The following is a 17,212-nucleotide window of genomic DNA, read 5'->3' on the forward strand; positions in this document are numbered from 1 at the left end:
CCCATCTGCCATTCACAGAGGGCTTATGATGCTGCAATCTGGAAGACTCAGATTATACGGAGGGAGGGCAGGAGACACAGTGAGGGAGGGTAGGACTGAGGGGTGCGGATGGGAGGCAGCGGAGAGAGAGAGGGAGAGAGAGAGGGAGGTGGAGGGATTAATAAAAGTGCTCGACGTGGATTCATCTGGAATATTACTCAATTCTCAGCTGCCTGTTTTGAAGCGGAAGCTCAGGCACGGTAGTAATCTATACAGCCCCGTAAAAACGATAACACGGGGGGAGGAGGGCGGGCTATTATCAAGGTCAGTTCACAAAGAAACTGTCAGGCTGGGGCAGTCGGATTTAGGGCCCCGACACACCAACAGGACTGCAAAGAATGATCAAACGCTTCATGTCCTCTGTTAAACCACTGGACTTGAACACACCACAAAGACTACAGTTAAGCTCACAGCTGATGTGCATCTATATTCAGTGCCTGCGAGGAAAGAAACCAAGTCACAGGTCGTATCTATAAACCAAAAAAGCCAAAAAATAGCCAACCAGCTATTGTGCATCTGGTGAAACATCTTCCTCTACATGTAGACCAAAAAAGAAAGAGACGGATGCAAAAAAATACAGAGACACCTCACTAAATAAGTGAAATCAGTGCTCGGCAAAGTTGAGCAGCCAGGCAGGGAGCTCTCATACAGATAGCCTCCAGTCTGCCTGCTGCAGATTCAACATGCTGAATCACCGATAAAAGCTAACAGCTGACGCTCTGCTTGTTGTCACAGCCCCTACACTGTGTGTGAGGTCTGAGGAGTCTCTGCTCTGCATGTTTCCTGATAATGTCATAATTTCTGAGGCTATCATAACGGCATTACAACAATCTGAGGCGATCTGGAGGTACGACACTCTGAAACACCAAGACAGGGAATCCCCAAAATTTTCAGTAGAAGAAACATCATTTATTGCCGTTTTTTTCCCCTCAGTTTGCTTAAAGGGACAGTTCAGCCCAAAATCAGAAATACATATTTTCCCTCTTACCTGTAGTGCTATTTATCAGCCTAGATTTTTTTGGTGTGAGCTGCCGAGTGTTGGAGATATTGACCATAGAGATGTCTGCCTACTCTTGAATATACTGTTAATAAATGGCACTCAGCTTGTGGTGCTCAATATGCTAAAAAAAATACATTAGAAAAACCCTACAGCAATGTCTCTTTCCAGAAATCATGACCCAGTTACTCAAGATTATCCACAGCCCTCGTTGTGAGCAGTTTCGTGTAGGAACTATTTTCTTTCTACTGAACTACACCCACCAACTGTATCACTGTGCAGAAGGAAGCATACATCTACTGCTAACTCACCTAGCTCCACTGAGCTAGCTAAGGTTACAGCTCTGCCGAGGAGGACACCATTAATGTTTACATCTTGCACTGTCATGAGCACAAGCATCTCGTCTATGTGTAGATGCACGTTTCCTTCATGGTGATACAGTTGGCGGGTGTAGTTTAGAAGAAATAAAATAGTTTCTATATAAACACGATGGCTGAAGGTGGTACCGCTGGCTTTGTGGTTGATTACTATGCCAATCTTCAACCCTATCCCTAACCCTTACCCTAACCCCAAAACAAACTGGAGTTTCCTCCAGTTTGTTTTGTTATCGAAGCTTATGTTAGCTAACATGCTAAAAAGTTAGCGCAAACAGAGAAATCCAATGTTTCTCTTAATACCTCGCCATTTTCTAACACATAAAGTTATTCATCTCTGCAACAGGAAATACTTTTTCCGTAACCTGATATTAAGTGTGCACTGTACATGTGATCATTTTTGATGATCGCCTCTGTCCAGTCTTTTTGTCTTATCACATTTAACCATAGTATTTGTTTTTGTTTATGGGCAGTTCCGGATGGTACGTGTTCAAATTTCAGTTTTGAGCCATGACTGTTTCTATTGTGGCTCCCAATAACACAACAAGACGACATTTTAATGTAGACTACAATCCTGCGGTGGCTAGTCGTGTTTTGCCTCCAGCTAACAAACTGAAATCATTGTGACGTCAGCCCTAAAAGGGTCTATAGCATCACAGGTAAGAGGTAAAATGTATTTTGGATTTTAGGGTGAACTGTCCCTTTAGACTCCGGCTGCAGTCACAACGCGCTTAACAGCATCCATGGTTTCCAAAATATCCCTGATAATAACTTTTATCACTTTTATATTAAATATGTTGAAGTATTGTTCACGATCGGTTCATTCAGTTTGATTCGTGCCTCCCAAGAAAGTGCAACACAGTTAAAAGCTCCCTTTAAATTTCTATTTGACCCCAAACCGTTGCTTCATCAGATTTTTTTTTTTAACCAATTTGTAAAATTCACTGACTTCCCCTCAAAATCCCTGAACCTACCCTGTCTAAAGTAAATCCCTATTTGTGTCCCCTCGTGGCATTAAAGAAGAGAATCTTATCAGATGAACGGATAAAAGGTAAACAATGAATGTAACACAGGGTCTGCTGAGGCAACATAAATCCTGATTTTTACTCTATAAACACAACAACTATTGGACAAGAATCATGAACTTCTCCTAAGTAACAGATTCGTTTTACGTAATTCTAGTTATGTTGGGTGACACACTTGTCTAGACGCCTCTCCTATCTGCATAACCAAAGTGCATCATACTGCTCACTCCCCCACAGTGTTCCCTTGATCGGCAGGCAGATTAATCCCCTTGTTGACTCTGCACCTGTACCAGCATGGGACTAACTTCTGTCTGATCAGCGTCAGCTACACGGCTGGAACTGAGTGTGCACACTTGTAACGGGAACAGCTGTGTCTTTAGCTTGGTTGGGTGCCTCCATGTCCGTCCCAGGCCTGCAGAGCTGCTGACCAAGCGAGGGAAGCTGATTGTGTCAATGGCTGATTAGAGAGTCGCAGAGGTGGGGTGGGACTAGTGCATCCTCTGCTCGACTAATTACAGACTTAATGAGTCCTTAGCTTTGGCCCAAGTGGGCGGAGACGCCTCCAGAGAGGAGCCACCAAGCCGGGATTCATAAATCATCTTTTACTTTGCCCTATCTTACCCTGCATACAGAGGTGAACACACACACACACACACACACACACACACACACACACACACGTGATGAAGTTCAGGGGCGAATCACAACATTAGGGGTCGAGAGGACCTCTACCCGGTGGCTGCTGCTTGAGTCTAGATACATCCCTGTCATGACCATGCACAGAGGGCCATATTTATCTTGAACAGAGCCTATAGAAAATCTAATCCTGGCCCACCTTCATCACATCCCCGAGTGGGTGGATTAGCAACAGAGGGGAACCTGAAAGGCACCAACAGCAGGACAATTTGGAGGGGCAAATGTGTTTGCATAGGAGCAGTGATAATCTCAGCTATAGAACACAGGATGGTGACTGTGCTTACTTTTTAAAACAACCTTTATGTTTTGTTTTTTCAAGTTGAAACATTACAAGCCATGTTCTTTTTGTAATGGTTAAAAGATACACAGTTAAAACCATAATTACAAATATATACTCAAACCAAGAACAAATATGGCACTGAACCTTACGTCAAACTTGTCAAGGAGTCAAAGGTCTTAAGACGCACAGGTGAGAATGGAAATCCTTCCACTGGCCCTTCAAGTTGGCAAAGTTTCAAAGTTTCTTTTGAATTATGCAACTTAGGAGAGGTTGAAAATGAATCCTTAAGTTAAGAATATCTATTGAAATAAAATGTCTGTTCAACACCCAGAAATGTTTTGGTGCACTGGTGATGACAGAATAGAACGGATATTTAATTCTAATGGTTATAAGTTGGCTTCCTTTGTTTCTACAGCTTGGAGAAAACATCGGGATGGTTTATTTGTAGTTTTTGTTCCTCCTCTAGTTTCTGCTCTCTTTGTCCAAATAACAGTGTCTTTTCAGCCTATTTGGGCATATTATTTATGCATGATGACATAATGATGATAAAAACTAGAATTACCACCGTGCTGTTGTATGCCTCTGCGCACCAGTCAAATTGTACTTACAGTTTACATCTATGGCTTTTTAAAACTTGGATGCTTCACACACATCTTCCCCTGCCCCCGGCAGCACAGAGAATCTATACAATCAGCACAGTTTCAAGGTGGACACCCGAGATTAGTGTCACCAATTCGGTATCTGAACAAATGTCTTCACTTCTGTTCCTGAGATATGGCCGTGAATAATGACCAAAAAAGTGTTTTAGCAGAACATTATGATGTCACAGTGAAATTGAGTTTTTGTTGATGAAAATGTCATCATTTCATCAATTTATCCGATTAGACATTTGTGTGAAATTGTATCATAATTAGTGTAAGAATTCTTGAGTTATGGCCAAAAACATGTTTTGTGAGGTCACGGTGACCTCTGACCTTCAAGCACCAAAACCTAATGGGTTCCCTCTTTAGTCCAACTGGATGTTTGAGCCAAAGTTTAGGATCTCCTTCAAGGACTTCTTGAGATATTGCATTCACAAGAATGAGTTGGACCCAAGGTCAAAATAACTTTGACCTTTGACCAAATTCTAAACAGATCATTAAAGGAGCTATATGTAAGAAATCTAAATGGATGTTTGTGCCAAATTTTTAAAAACTGTCAAGGTGTTCTTGAGATAACGCCTTCACAAGAATGAGACAGACAAGGTCACAGTGACCTTGACCTTTGACCACCAAAATTTTTATCAGTTCATTGTTGAGTGCCAGTAGACGATTGTGCCAATTTAAAAAAAAACAAAACAAAAAAAACCTCAAGGTGTTCTTGAGATCTCTCGTTCACAAGAATGAGATAAACAAGGTCACAGTGACCGTGATCTTTGACTTATGACTACCAAAATCTTATCAGTTCATTGTTGAGTCCAGGTGGATGTGTGCCAAATTTGAATACATCTCCTCAAGGCTTTCTTGAAATTTACCATTCACGAGAATGGGACAGACAGACAACCAGAAAACATAACGCCTCCGGCCATGGCTAGCGCCAGCGCGGAGGCATAGTAATCAAAATCAAAAAGCATCTACTTTGACAAACTGCAAGATCACCAATTAAAAGACCTACGTGTGCTTCCTCTTGCACACTTGCATATATATCACCTTCAAGCACTTATACACCAGCGGTAAAACAATCATATCTGCAAAAACACTGGTTACAAACTGTACAAATAAAACAATATAAGGCTGAAACTAACAACTATTTTCATCATTGATTAATCTGCCTATCATTTCCTTGATAAAATGTCTGTAAAATGTGAAAAATGTCATTATAATTCCCTCAATTCAAGGAAACTTTAATTTCTACTTTAAATTACTTGATCTTACATATTGTAGCAGAAGAGGAGTTTCTGTACATGCTTAGAAATGTCACAGGCGTGCACGAGATAAACAAAACGAGGACTAGAGGTCTGAAACTCAACGGGGAACCTTTAATGTCAGGTGTGCTCTGCTGACTCACCAGGTATGCAAGGTGTGTTTTTTCTGCAGTGAACCTGTGTTATCAGTGGGTGGATAAACACCAAGTTCTCCCTCGATGTAAAGTGAACGCTGCTAAAGTGAGTCACATGAACAGTGCCAAGTCCCAAAGTTTCTGTGTACCAAACCTGAGTGGCTTGAAGCTCTAATATAGACCTGTGATGCGACTCTGTGGTAATATAGATTCCTCTTATGGAGGAAATATTTTCCTCTGGTTTGTTTTGAAGACATAGATACGGGGAGGGCTATGAGAAGGAGGACAGGAGCAAACAGATACTGTTTTTACACTGTCTTTTTATAGTAAAAATGTACTGTGCGATCAATTTTTTTGCCCCCAATCCCGATCCGTGTCATTTAATATTGCAGCATTAAGAAAAAAAAGAAAAAAAAAATCCCTGCATCCAAGCTGTTCCTCATTGTTTATTTCTTTATTCGTATTTTTTTTTTTTATAAAATTAGTAAATGGGTATAATATAACAAACCCTCTCTTTAATCTTTTTAGCCTCGTCGCTGTCTCAAGTTAATTTCTCTGTTTTCTCAAAGAGTACTCTGTAGTGTGTGTTGCCATGCAGAGTTACCTGAGTGTTTATTTTTCACTGTCTGTACATCTTTGGCTACATTTTCATATGACTTTTTTGTGCTTTTTGCTCCTAGAGCTTATCTGTCGCACCTGTAGTGGCGTCACTGGTGTGGTTGTCGTCGGTTCTGTGCCACTGTCTATCTCCTTTCCGCCCATGGTGTGACACCATTGGCAATAAACGCAAGATACTCTCACACTGAGCTAAAATAGAAGGAAAGTATAAAAAAAAAAAAAAAAAAAAAAAGAATAAACAGTCTCCCACTGCATTTTGTCGTTTATGGCGTGTGGCATTTTGCTGCAGGCGGGTCTTAGCCCCCTGTTCTTACACAGCTCAGCGGAGTGAAGAGGACTAAATCAAAGGATCCGACCCTCTATACAGCTCAATTTAGCCAATCATGATAAGCTAAAAAAATGCCTTGATCCTGATCCTGATCTCTGAGACCAGATCAGGACATCCCTACTCATTATCCCTAAGTGCAAAAACAGGGAGAGAGTATGATCAAATGTTTCACCAGTAGAACACAAACTTGCAGAAATCTCTGCCTGCAGTAACTTTCTGCATACCCTTAATCCACACCCCGTTTGTTTGACACAGCAGCCACAGAGCTCATTATGCTCAAGTATTGAAAGTAAGCTCACATTATTTGGGGTGGGAATCTAAAGGCACCTCACGATTATAATTCAGAGGACTAAAATTCGATAATGAAACAATTATCGATGCATCTTCATGCATCAAATTTTTTGATTCTATATAATGCTTTATTTTTTCTCAGTGTGACTACTTGCTCTTTTAAAACCCAGTGTTATAGTAATCATCCATAAATAAGCAAACAGATGAATTTACTTTCATACAGTGTTATCAAATTATATATTATGAAAAAAAATATTGTGATATTCCTTGCCATATCATCCAGCTGAAGTACCACTACTGAGCTAAATCATTTTAAACGCATTAACGATACACAACTACTATCATCTGATAGTATAATGTGGTGCAGTTTCATGTGATGCAGTTATTTTGCATGTGTGCTGCGTAATGTATTTGCATAGTAAAAATGGCTCTGTGTTCCCCTCTCATGTGAAACCTAGGTGAGATCAAACCAGGTGAATGTCAAGAGCAACATTTATTCTTACCTGTAGTGAACATGTGTGACTGTGGGAGGCCTGTAGCCAAAGATCCAGGTCTGGATGTCCATGGGTTTGGCTTTGGGGTAAGCTATGGTCACATCTATTACCCACTGCAGGCCTTTACGTTTATTACCTGTCGTGGAGGAAACACAAACACAGGAGGTTAGGACACATTTGAGAGGCGGGGATCAAGGCTCAAACATGCTCAGCATCACCCAATATTTTCATTCTGACACACTGAAGTGATGATCACTGCGAAAGCTTTCTTTTTTGCCCACAACCAACAAAACTCTGAGGTCAAGGACACACAGCACAGCGGCCCCACAGCTGGTAGAGATCCAGTGACACTTCAATGAACCCTCATCATTCAGATTAAGGACAGCATCTCTAGCTACCAGGTGTCCCCTGAGATTTTTATATGATGCAGCCAAATGCAGGCTGGTTACCTGCCAATGTGACTGGTGGAAAAACACAGTCTGACCGGCTGGAGTCCCAACTTGACAGAATTTGGCTGGCAGCTCCAATTATGACTCACAGTAAAAGAAACATTTTACCTCCAAAGATAATCCTTCATATCGTGTTATTTTACCAATAAATTACCACAAAAGGTGCAGATAAAAACAAAAAAAATAAAAATAAAAACTACAAACTGAAAGTCTGGCGGAGCCTCTGCATATGGCAGGATAAGAGGGAAGACGGCAGGTGGGGAGGAAGTAAAGACAGAAGAGAGACAGGAAGGGATAACAGAAAAGAGAGGGGGAATGCCAGACATGTGATAAGTATTTGTCAGCTGTGAGGGTGCATGTGTGTCAGGCTGCACGGTATGAGAAAAATATGCCATATGGAATTAGCCCGCACATCACGATAACAATATTACTTGGACACATATAAAATGAAGAATACATTTTCCCATCTTAATCTGTTGTGATATACTTCTGTTAACGATAGCCCCTTTTACACTGCCAGATTTTCCGCGAACGTTGGGCCGTTTTGCCGGCAAGCTGCGAGCATTTAGACACACAGAGCCGGATTGGCGAGTTGATCCGAGGCTCCCAGTTTTCCGCCTCGTAGGGTAGTCATATTAGCAGAACCTTTTAGTTTAAGTAGACCGAGGCAGCCTTCAGCAACAGGAGGGGCTGTTGATGACGCAGCAAGTGCGAGCCACTGGCGGTAGATAAACAGGAAACAGCTGATAGCAGGAATTAGCGAGCAGCTAGTAGCAAGAGGGAAACGCAAACCTGACAGACACTGTAAAGATGAGCAACTGGGTAGACAAGGAATTGCACGCCCTCTTGCCCTCGCAAACGACGAGGCCATTAATCGTCAGATCACGGGGACGGTGAAGGACGGGCCGACTTACAAGAGAATCGCCGAAGGACTGACTAGCCGCAGCTTCCATCCCACGTCACTGTTTACGTCACACGCTGAGCTACACGTTTTGTTACTTGCTCACGCACTAAACAAAAGTAGGTAGGCGGCATTTTGCTGCACTCCCTGATTTTGTTTTAATGCTGCCAATGCTGAAAAAAGACTGATTGGGCTTTCCCGCAAATTTGCGTAATTCCTATCTAAAAGGGCTATTGTCATATAATGCACATTTTTCTTTCTATTTTACTGTATTAATTATTTCATATTTACATAATTCTATTTCATACTCTTACTTATAATTCTCTATTCTGTACACCGTAGTGACTGTAACAAATCTCAGTTTCCCCTTGGAGATCAATAAGATATTTCTGAATCCGATTTCTGATGCTGATATGCCAAAACGTGTCAAAAATGAGCATCTTTTTTAAATCAAAGTCCATGTCCTTTTCTCTCTGTTAAATCAGGCTAAATGGTTTCAAAAGTTACAAAAGCAGTGTTGTAGTACTCGCAGTCAGCCTTGAATTCAAGACCACTGTTTGAAGGTCTCGGTCTCGTCTTTTACACTCGCACGGCAAACCTGAATTTATCTATTACTCGGAACAGCTGTATGTTTAATGTCTGAATAAGATGCATCACACATTAAACAGAGTTTATCCTGCCAGCTCCCCAGTACAAAGTCCATGTAATGTCTGATGGAGCCCATGTGTGAATAGAGCTCTGGAGAATTCACACAAGCAAGTGGGCGTGTTGATGAGGTTTCTAACATGAGGCTTGCATGAAACTGGAAATCAACAAACAGCTGAGGGTGAAGAGGGGGGTCATCTATACGAAGACAGCAACGAAAATGTCTGGAGATGGTGAGATTTGGGAACTTATGTCAGTAAAGACTGAAGACTGAAGCTGAAATCACCAGACAAATTGAAGGAACGGAGAGAGACTACTGTTGTTTAGGACCAAATATGAACCGGCTACGGTAGCACAGTGTAATCAGCGTCATGATCTGCCTCCTGTACGCTCTACCCAGGTAGCACTCCTCACCTAAACCAAACAGTGTTTCACCTTTAGGTCAGATTTGTTGTGCGCTACATGTGAAAGCAATACCCCTGATAATGTCCCAACCTGATTCCTCGGACACTGCCTGGAGTGTACATCAGAAAACAGCTATAGATTTAATTCAACAAATGAAAGGGCAATGTTTCAACATTAAACCACAGACATTACTTGTTTGTCTGAAGTATGCAGTGACTTCCCACAGTATGTCAACATGTGTCACTATTGGGAGTGGTGAGAAACAAACAGGAGCTGATCCACTATCACAACACTGCTGAAGGCCATGTTCACTTCTGACAGGAGCTACATGTTTCCCTTTACATCTCGCATTAGAGCTAAGCTATTCTAAACACATCCCACACCTGTCTGTGTACTGGACGTGCAGACATGAAGCAACCTTAACACCCATCTATGGTTTCTGACAGCAAACAAGTGGGTTAACTAAGCACTGTGTGTTCCTTTAAGCTGAGCACGCTCGTCAAAGGTAAAGGAGAAAAACACCAGCAGCCTCAGTCGGCACGGACAGATCTAAAATGAGGTTGATGTGAAGCAGTGCAGCATATTTGACTGCCTGACTAATGTCACAGGCTGCTGTTACTGTGCAGCGAGCACTTCCCTCTCTGAGCACACTGGCTTCTTTATGTCAGATTAGCATACCGAGTCTGTGTGTGACAAAATCAAGCTGCATTTTTCTGATCAGACACGTTGACTTTACACCCCGTCAGAGCCAACAGCAGTAAAACAGGAAATGTTGCTAACAAGTCTTAATTTCAACCTTTTCACACACATAAAACACAGAAACATGCAGGGTGAGCGGGCTAAAGAGTGTGACACAGACATTACCAAGACAGTTATGGTTCACAAACAGAGTTCTCTTGATTTAGGTATGCTATGTTCATGCATGTCAGTACAAATCACCTTGTCAGTCACCGCTCCTTCCTCTCAACAGACAATGCTATCCATTGTAACTAACAAAACGCAAGTCACTTTGAATGTGGGAGTTGAGCAATACTGCGATATAAACCACGAGAAAACAAAATGTGTCGGCTGTAGTAGATTTTGCCATGCTGTGTTTATACTGTGACAGCTATGTCTTTCATAACTGTGTGTGTGTTGAGCTTTTGTTGCAAATCAATCAGCAGAACTGCTTTATCACAATGTTGGCTTTTCATAAACTGTTTTGCATCAATGTGTTGAAATACCTGGATTTGTCAGGTGCCTAAATTTGACACCATTTACAGTCTCCTAATTGATCTTTCAGAAAATCTACTACATCATAAGACAATGCTAACCAAGCTAGCTCTCTGAGGCTAACATGTTGCTAACACAACATTGTAAGTAACTGTTGCAGACTGTTCGCTAAATGTTATGTATTTCATTCTGTATACTTTTACCCTGAAGCAAGAAGATGCATCACAGTCCCACATTGCAGGCTCAACTGTTTTAAGAACTCCTTTGTCCCTCTGTTCATCAAAACCCTATGGCAAGATAGCCACAGGCTAACTCTGAATGTGGGCAGTGCCGAATGTGGCACACATGGTTAGTTAATCTGCTAGCTGACAGCTAGCTGAAATGAACGTTAGCCATGGATTTATAAAAAGAACTGAACACAGTGTTGGAGGTGGGGCTTGGTTCATTCCTATAAAAGTTGCTCAGTGGCACATGAAACCAAAACAAGTTTAACTTCCAGGTATAAAATTACCTGCATCATTATTAGGCTCATAGAGTAAACACATTAGAGACTTTGCCAGCCAAGTGGCTAGCTTCCGGTTAAGCCCTCGACTAACTTGAATGGGGATAAAATGATTTAATCTTGGGGTTCTTCTAGACTTTCGAAATGCTATCGGACCTAGTGGCTCAAATCCTGACAGTGAAACGAGTCATTTTGATGCTCAAAAACATGTATCCACTGATTTACAGACGTTTTTTTTCCCAATATAAGTCCAGGGTTTCCCACACATTCAATTTGTTTGTGGTGCATGTTTCCTTTTTTGGAGCGGCATTTCTCTCCTTCTCTCGCACACTGCGTTTTAGTGCTGTCTATTGTTTTCCAGCTTATTATAGATGAAACCTGCTGCATTTCCATTGAAACCGTGCATCCTGCAGTTGAGTGCTGGGTCTAACTAGCTAAGGAAGGTTTGCTTTCACTTGCCTCTGCAGCAGCTGCTCCTCTAATCCATAGGACTAATCTGATCAGCTCTGACTGATCCTACCACAAACTGATCGAAAGACAGCCTTGAGTGTGATGATCAAACAGTTTATTCCTAAATTCTCCATCCCATACTCAAACTCAACAAACTGCTGCTCCTGTCTATCGGGAGGAAGTCTTTTTAGGCCTTATGACAGAGTTATTGGTACATTTTCCATTTTCTTCCATTCCATTCCTGTCTCCTAAATCTTATCCAGCCAGGCAGCATCTCTAAAGAGGGGAAGTTTGTATTTTTCATAGCCAATATCAGACAATATCGACTGTTTAGACACAGCAACAACCAATGCCTCCTCCATCTTGGCTCAGAAGGAAAACTACAGCCAGTTAAAGTCATGCACGGTCAACTGGTTGAGGGTCCAACTTGCTGGTCAAAATTCACCAAAGTTGAAATTGACATGCACATCAGAGAAGTTTATCTTCTGTCAAAAATCCATTTATTTTAACCCAAAATGTGATTTTTTTTTCTAGTCTTAACAAGAAATACCTTTCTGGCAGAGAGCCCTGAAGGCAAACTATCCAAACAGAACTCCACGCAATGTGAAGATGCAAATTTGCTTTGCCACCAGAGGTGAATGTTTTATTTTCCCCTATACTATCATGATGACTACAGGTCCATCATACAATGGACAGTGTGCAATATTTAGCTGGTAGCAGTCTGTGCATGTACTGTATGTGTGAACTATGTTATTCTGAATTTATTTAAAAGCAAATACCATCTGTGTCCAAAACAAATTTCCTTCAGGATAATAAAGTCTATCTTATCTTATCTCTTGTGGGCTCCATGTGTAAACCTGTGAGATTAATCACTGTTACACTTCTTATTGGGACTTACTGTTTATCTTTCACTGGTGATATTTTGTTTCTTCCCAGCATGGAGGACATAGCAACTAATCTGACATTTATTTTTAAGTAGAACAAGTGTCCTTGTCAGTGTACTGATAAGTTCTTTACAGTATCTTTGGTCTAGCTCTTTTAATTTTGGCTCTGATTTTAACCTTTATTATTAGTGTGCTTAGCTCACTGTAAAGCTGAGCACATACATGCAAACTGAGGGCAGAAGACCATGAATTACACAAGACCATGGAGAAGTCACGCCTCGGTTTACTTAGCATTATATTGGTTTCACAATCTAGCACCTGATAAAGCACAGGAAACGCAGCAGAGTCACAGGCTGCTTGCTCATTTCTACCAGTTTTACAGTGACTTGATAGGCATCCTTGGGACTGAAGGGAACGGCGAACGCCACAGATATCCCTGTGTGGGTAATTGGATCTAGATGTCTGTCCAAGTGTGCTGAAAGGCAGCCATCGTCTCCCTTGAGTGGCCGGCCAAAGAACGGGGCCCTGAGCCAAGGTATCGCCGTTGCCCTGTGCGCTGTGACAAACAATACTGTAATAACAGCGGCCGTGGTAATTTAAAATGACATCGGAGAGGCCCTGTCCTTCTGTAAACGGTTAGAGGAAGGAAACACACTGGCGGATATCTGGCTCTCTATCAGGCCACTCTGCAGGCCAATTACAACACTTGAAACCCACACGTCCCCTCCTTGCGACTAAAACGTGGATAGAAAAACCTGCCTCTGATTGGTTGCTGCTATCAAACACATTTACCTTTGGGTCACATGGAGCTCTATTCCCACCCTAAGATGACTCACAGCTGTGAACTTTGCATACCTGCCAACTGTACACACAGTTTTAGAACACGTAAACCTCATCGGTCTTGGCTGCACTCGGAGTCCCTGTGAGTTATGCTGGTGACCGATGACCCATGGACGTTGTATCTGCGCTGAGCAGTGTATTTAGCCTGGTTGACATTGCATGGCTGATATACACAGAGACACACACACATTTACATCAAATCCTATTTTCTCCAAGTGGCCCATTTGTCTCTGAATGAGTCAGCAAGCTCTGGGCACCTCTGCAGAGCATCAGGGAGGGTCAGAGGGAGACAGAGCTGTGTCTTTGATCAGCCAGGCACACACACACACACACACACACACACACACACACACACACACACACACACACACGGAGCGCAGGATAGTGAGGGGCATAGCGCTCTTCTGGGTATGTGTGTTTTTTTTCTTGCCCTAGGTTTTAATGCCATTAGCTAGATTCAAGTGGAAGGACAAGCCCTGCTGCAGCAACCAGCTTCCCCTCCTCCTGAGCTGCTGGGACAGAGGGAAGGACACAGGAAGACAAAGAACAAACTGGGATATGAACTGGAACTGCACAAAAACATAATGTGACATGAGAAGAATCGACACGTCCAAAACCCTAAAATGTTTACAAAATCCTCTTCCTGCCAAAGGTTATAAACAAACCCTCTGCTGTCGTCAGTGTTTGTTGACACTAAAGACTTTCTGCTAAATTAGCAGAAAAGCCCAAACAAAAACTTGCATATGCAGCATATAATTTCGCACATAAACCAAGCGGAGCTCGTCTTCATCTGAATTTTTACGACAGCTGATTAAGAGATACTCCTGCTTTGGTCTGACAGTCTGTTTTGCTGAGGGATAAACAGACAGCCCCACGCTGTTAGTGCTGAGGCTGTCGGACGCAGAGCTGTGTTAGCAAACTCGTGGAAGGCTAAAGTCCCTCAGCCACATTCTCAATAATGCTGGCCCAAAGTCTCTCCAAATTACTATGAACACAGCACACCCTTAAAATGGATTTTGAACCAGAGCCAGGGGAGTCTGCTGGATAAACGGAGTGTGTACGGGCATCAGGGACTCGTTGCAACTGTGTGTTTATGGCTGTTTAACGCTGTGCTTTTTGCTGGGGACAGCTCCAAGGAGCAAGGTTGCTGTCTCCGGACAATTTTGCTTAGTTAAACTGTGAACATGTGCTAGTCCATGATCCAGATTTAAGGGGGCACGAGCATCTTTCTTTATAATAAGGCCCTGATCCAGGGAAAATACCTTTTGTTTCTCTACTTCAGCTAAAGAAAATTCACTCATGTTGCAGTAAACATGAAAATGCTTAACATTTTCACATCTTCTGAAGATGTAAATTAACATATTTTAGGACAATTAATGTTTAACTTGAGCAACATTTCAGGTTAGATCCCTGCGGAGAGCAAGTTATTGCATCTTGATAACAAAGGAAGTACTTTTAAAAAGGTGGCCTGTAGTTTTGTTAGGGATGGAAATCAAGAACTGGTTTCTCATTGTTTGATTCATGGGAATCGTATGCCTCCGGGTTTATCAGTTCCTTTTATAACTGTCGGCATATTTTTCTGACAGTTGCACAATGCAAAACACTGACATCATAATCATCCATCTATATTAGTGTAAACTTGCAACAAGCAGGAGTCATGGCAGAGAGGAAACAACAGCCCAAAGCCTGGCTCAATTTCATAAAGAAATATTACAACAGTGCTGCATTATGGCCGTACAGTGTGAGTTATAGTATGCAACATGTGCTGAGCATAAATCGGTCAGTGCGAATTGAAATCACTGCAGTGGCACCCGTGCAATACAGCTCTGTGCTGCCTGTGTGTGAGACAGAGCTGCCTCTTTGTTTGGGGTGATGGTTTGTGTGCTTGTCTGTGTGTGAGGTGAATGGACAGCCTACAAATATTTTCTCATTTCATCTATGCTGTGCTGAGACTAAACCTGTCCAGGCCCACTTTCATTTTCCCACGCAGAAAATTGGTCGTGAATTGATAAGGGAATCAACAAAGAATCTGACTGATAAGGCGAACTGATAATGGCACTGGTAACAATGAAATCTTATCAACTCCCATCCCTAAAAAATGTTCTGGTTACTGGCAAAAATGCAATAACAAAACACTGGTATAAAATGGCAAAGACTTTGGACATTGTATGGACATAGTAAGTGATGCATTTGTGATGAATACTTAAATTGAATATATTTAAAGACCTTGTCAAGTTCATTTTAAACCAAATTTAAGGGTGATTTTTGGACAAATCATCCTTTTCACACACTGCAGGTAAATAAAAAGGTAAGTAGAATATATGTGGTCCTGTGCAGAGGTAGGTTTTAAGTAGAAATATGGATATCAGAGTGATTTAGATTAATCTACATTTTGCAGTATTAGCTTCAGTGTTAGGTTTAAAGATTTCCAACATCGGAAATGTGGACTTTAACATACAATGGCTTGACTCATTTTGAAAAACAGAAATTAAAGGGTGGATCAGCACACTGCTTATATTATATGTGTCTCATTTGGTTATTTTCATTGTTTTTATCCTGTGTTGTCAGCGGTTATTGTATTCCTCTATTTTGTATTACTGTAGTTATTTGATTTGCTGCACCTCAGTGTAATCTATAGGGCAGTAAGTTGCCAACTTTGCTTATTTACTTCAGTGATGACATTTTATATTTATTGTATTTTTATTGTTCTTTGTATTTTCTCAAAATTGCCTCATTTTATTTGCTTGAATTCTGCATTGTTTTTAAATCTGGGATCAACCATGTGACGCACTTTGTAACTTTGTTGTGAAAAGCACTTTAACAGACTATTACAGTTTATAACTGTAACGAGATAAAAATGTTTGTGGCAATTAAGACCTTACAAATTTAAATTTAAGACTATTATAAGGTCTGGTGTGAAGGATTTAGTGGCGTCTAGCAGCTGACATTGCAGACCGCAACCAACTGAAACTTCTCCCATGTGCCCAGCATGCAGGAGAATTAAGGTGGCTGACGCGAAAGCACAAAAGACCCCATCTAGAGCCAGTGTCTGTCAGTTCGACTGTAGAAACATGGCAGACTGTGGAAAAGGATGCGCTCTGTATGTTGATATGAACGGCTTATTCTAAGGTAACAAGAACACAACAATTCTTATTTTTAGGTGATTATATATGAAAAAAAAACATGCTTATTATGTTACATTTCTGCCAATATATCCCCCTTATCCTCCACACTGGACACATTCATAAAATTGAATTCAAGATATTTTAGTACTGTAAGGACCTGCCCTGTGATCGACCGTAGTGTACACCCCCAGTTGGTTTCCGTGCTTTGTTAAGGTTTGTTTCCTCTTTTTCTTTTGTTAAATATCTTCACATTGATGCAAATTAAAACCAAGTCTCAAAAAAAAAAGGAATTTCCCTCTCAAAGGTTGTTAATTGCAACGTTATCTTCCTGCACACTGGCTGTATTTAGGGCTGGTCTCTAGACAGAAAAATTACTCTCCTGCAAATAACCGCTGGGGTTTCAGGGACCTTGATGCAATTTCTGGCACCTCTCTGCACACCACCCCTTTCCTCTCCTGGCAATCTTTACCAGCAAACCCCTTTCATTTAAAGCAAGACTCCCAGAGGACAGTGGGACACAGAGGTGATGATTTAATGCTTCGTGTTCATCAGCCCTGGCCTTCAAGCCAACACAAGTCTACATCTGATCAAGAGCTACAGTAAATGATTCACAGAGACTG

The 17,212-nt window shown here is 41.6% G+C and overlaps 1 protein-coding gene across 2 annotated transcripts in view; it reads right to left on the reverse strand.

The window, feature by feature from the left end:
- lpgat1 (lysophosphatidylglycerol acyltransferase 1) overlaps window positions 1–17,212 on the reverse strand; it is an 84,872-nt gene that overhangs the window by 20,269 nt on the left and 47,391 nt on the right. For both annotated transcript variants that reach the window (XM_033648741.2, XM_033648743.2), the window contains exon 6: window positions 7,189–7,315. In XM_033648741.2, the coding sequence (XP_033504632.1) occupies window positions 7,189–7,315 (127 nt within the window). The remainder of the gene's footprint in view (window positions 1–7,188; window positions 7,316–17,212) is intronic.

This window comes from Epinephelus lanceolatus, chromosome 13 (assembly GCF_041903045.1).
Source record: "Epinephelus lanceolatus isolate andai-2023 chromosome 13, ASM4190304v1, whole genome shotgun sequence".
In the NCBI taxonomy this organism is placed as follows: Eukaryota; Metazoa; Chordata; class Actinopteri; order Perciformes; family Serranidae; genus Epinephelus; species Epinephelus lanceolatus.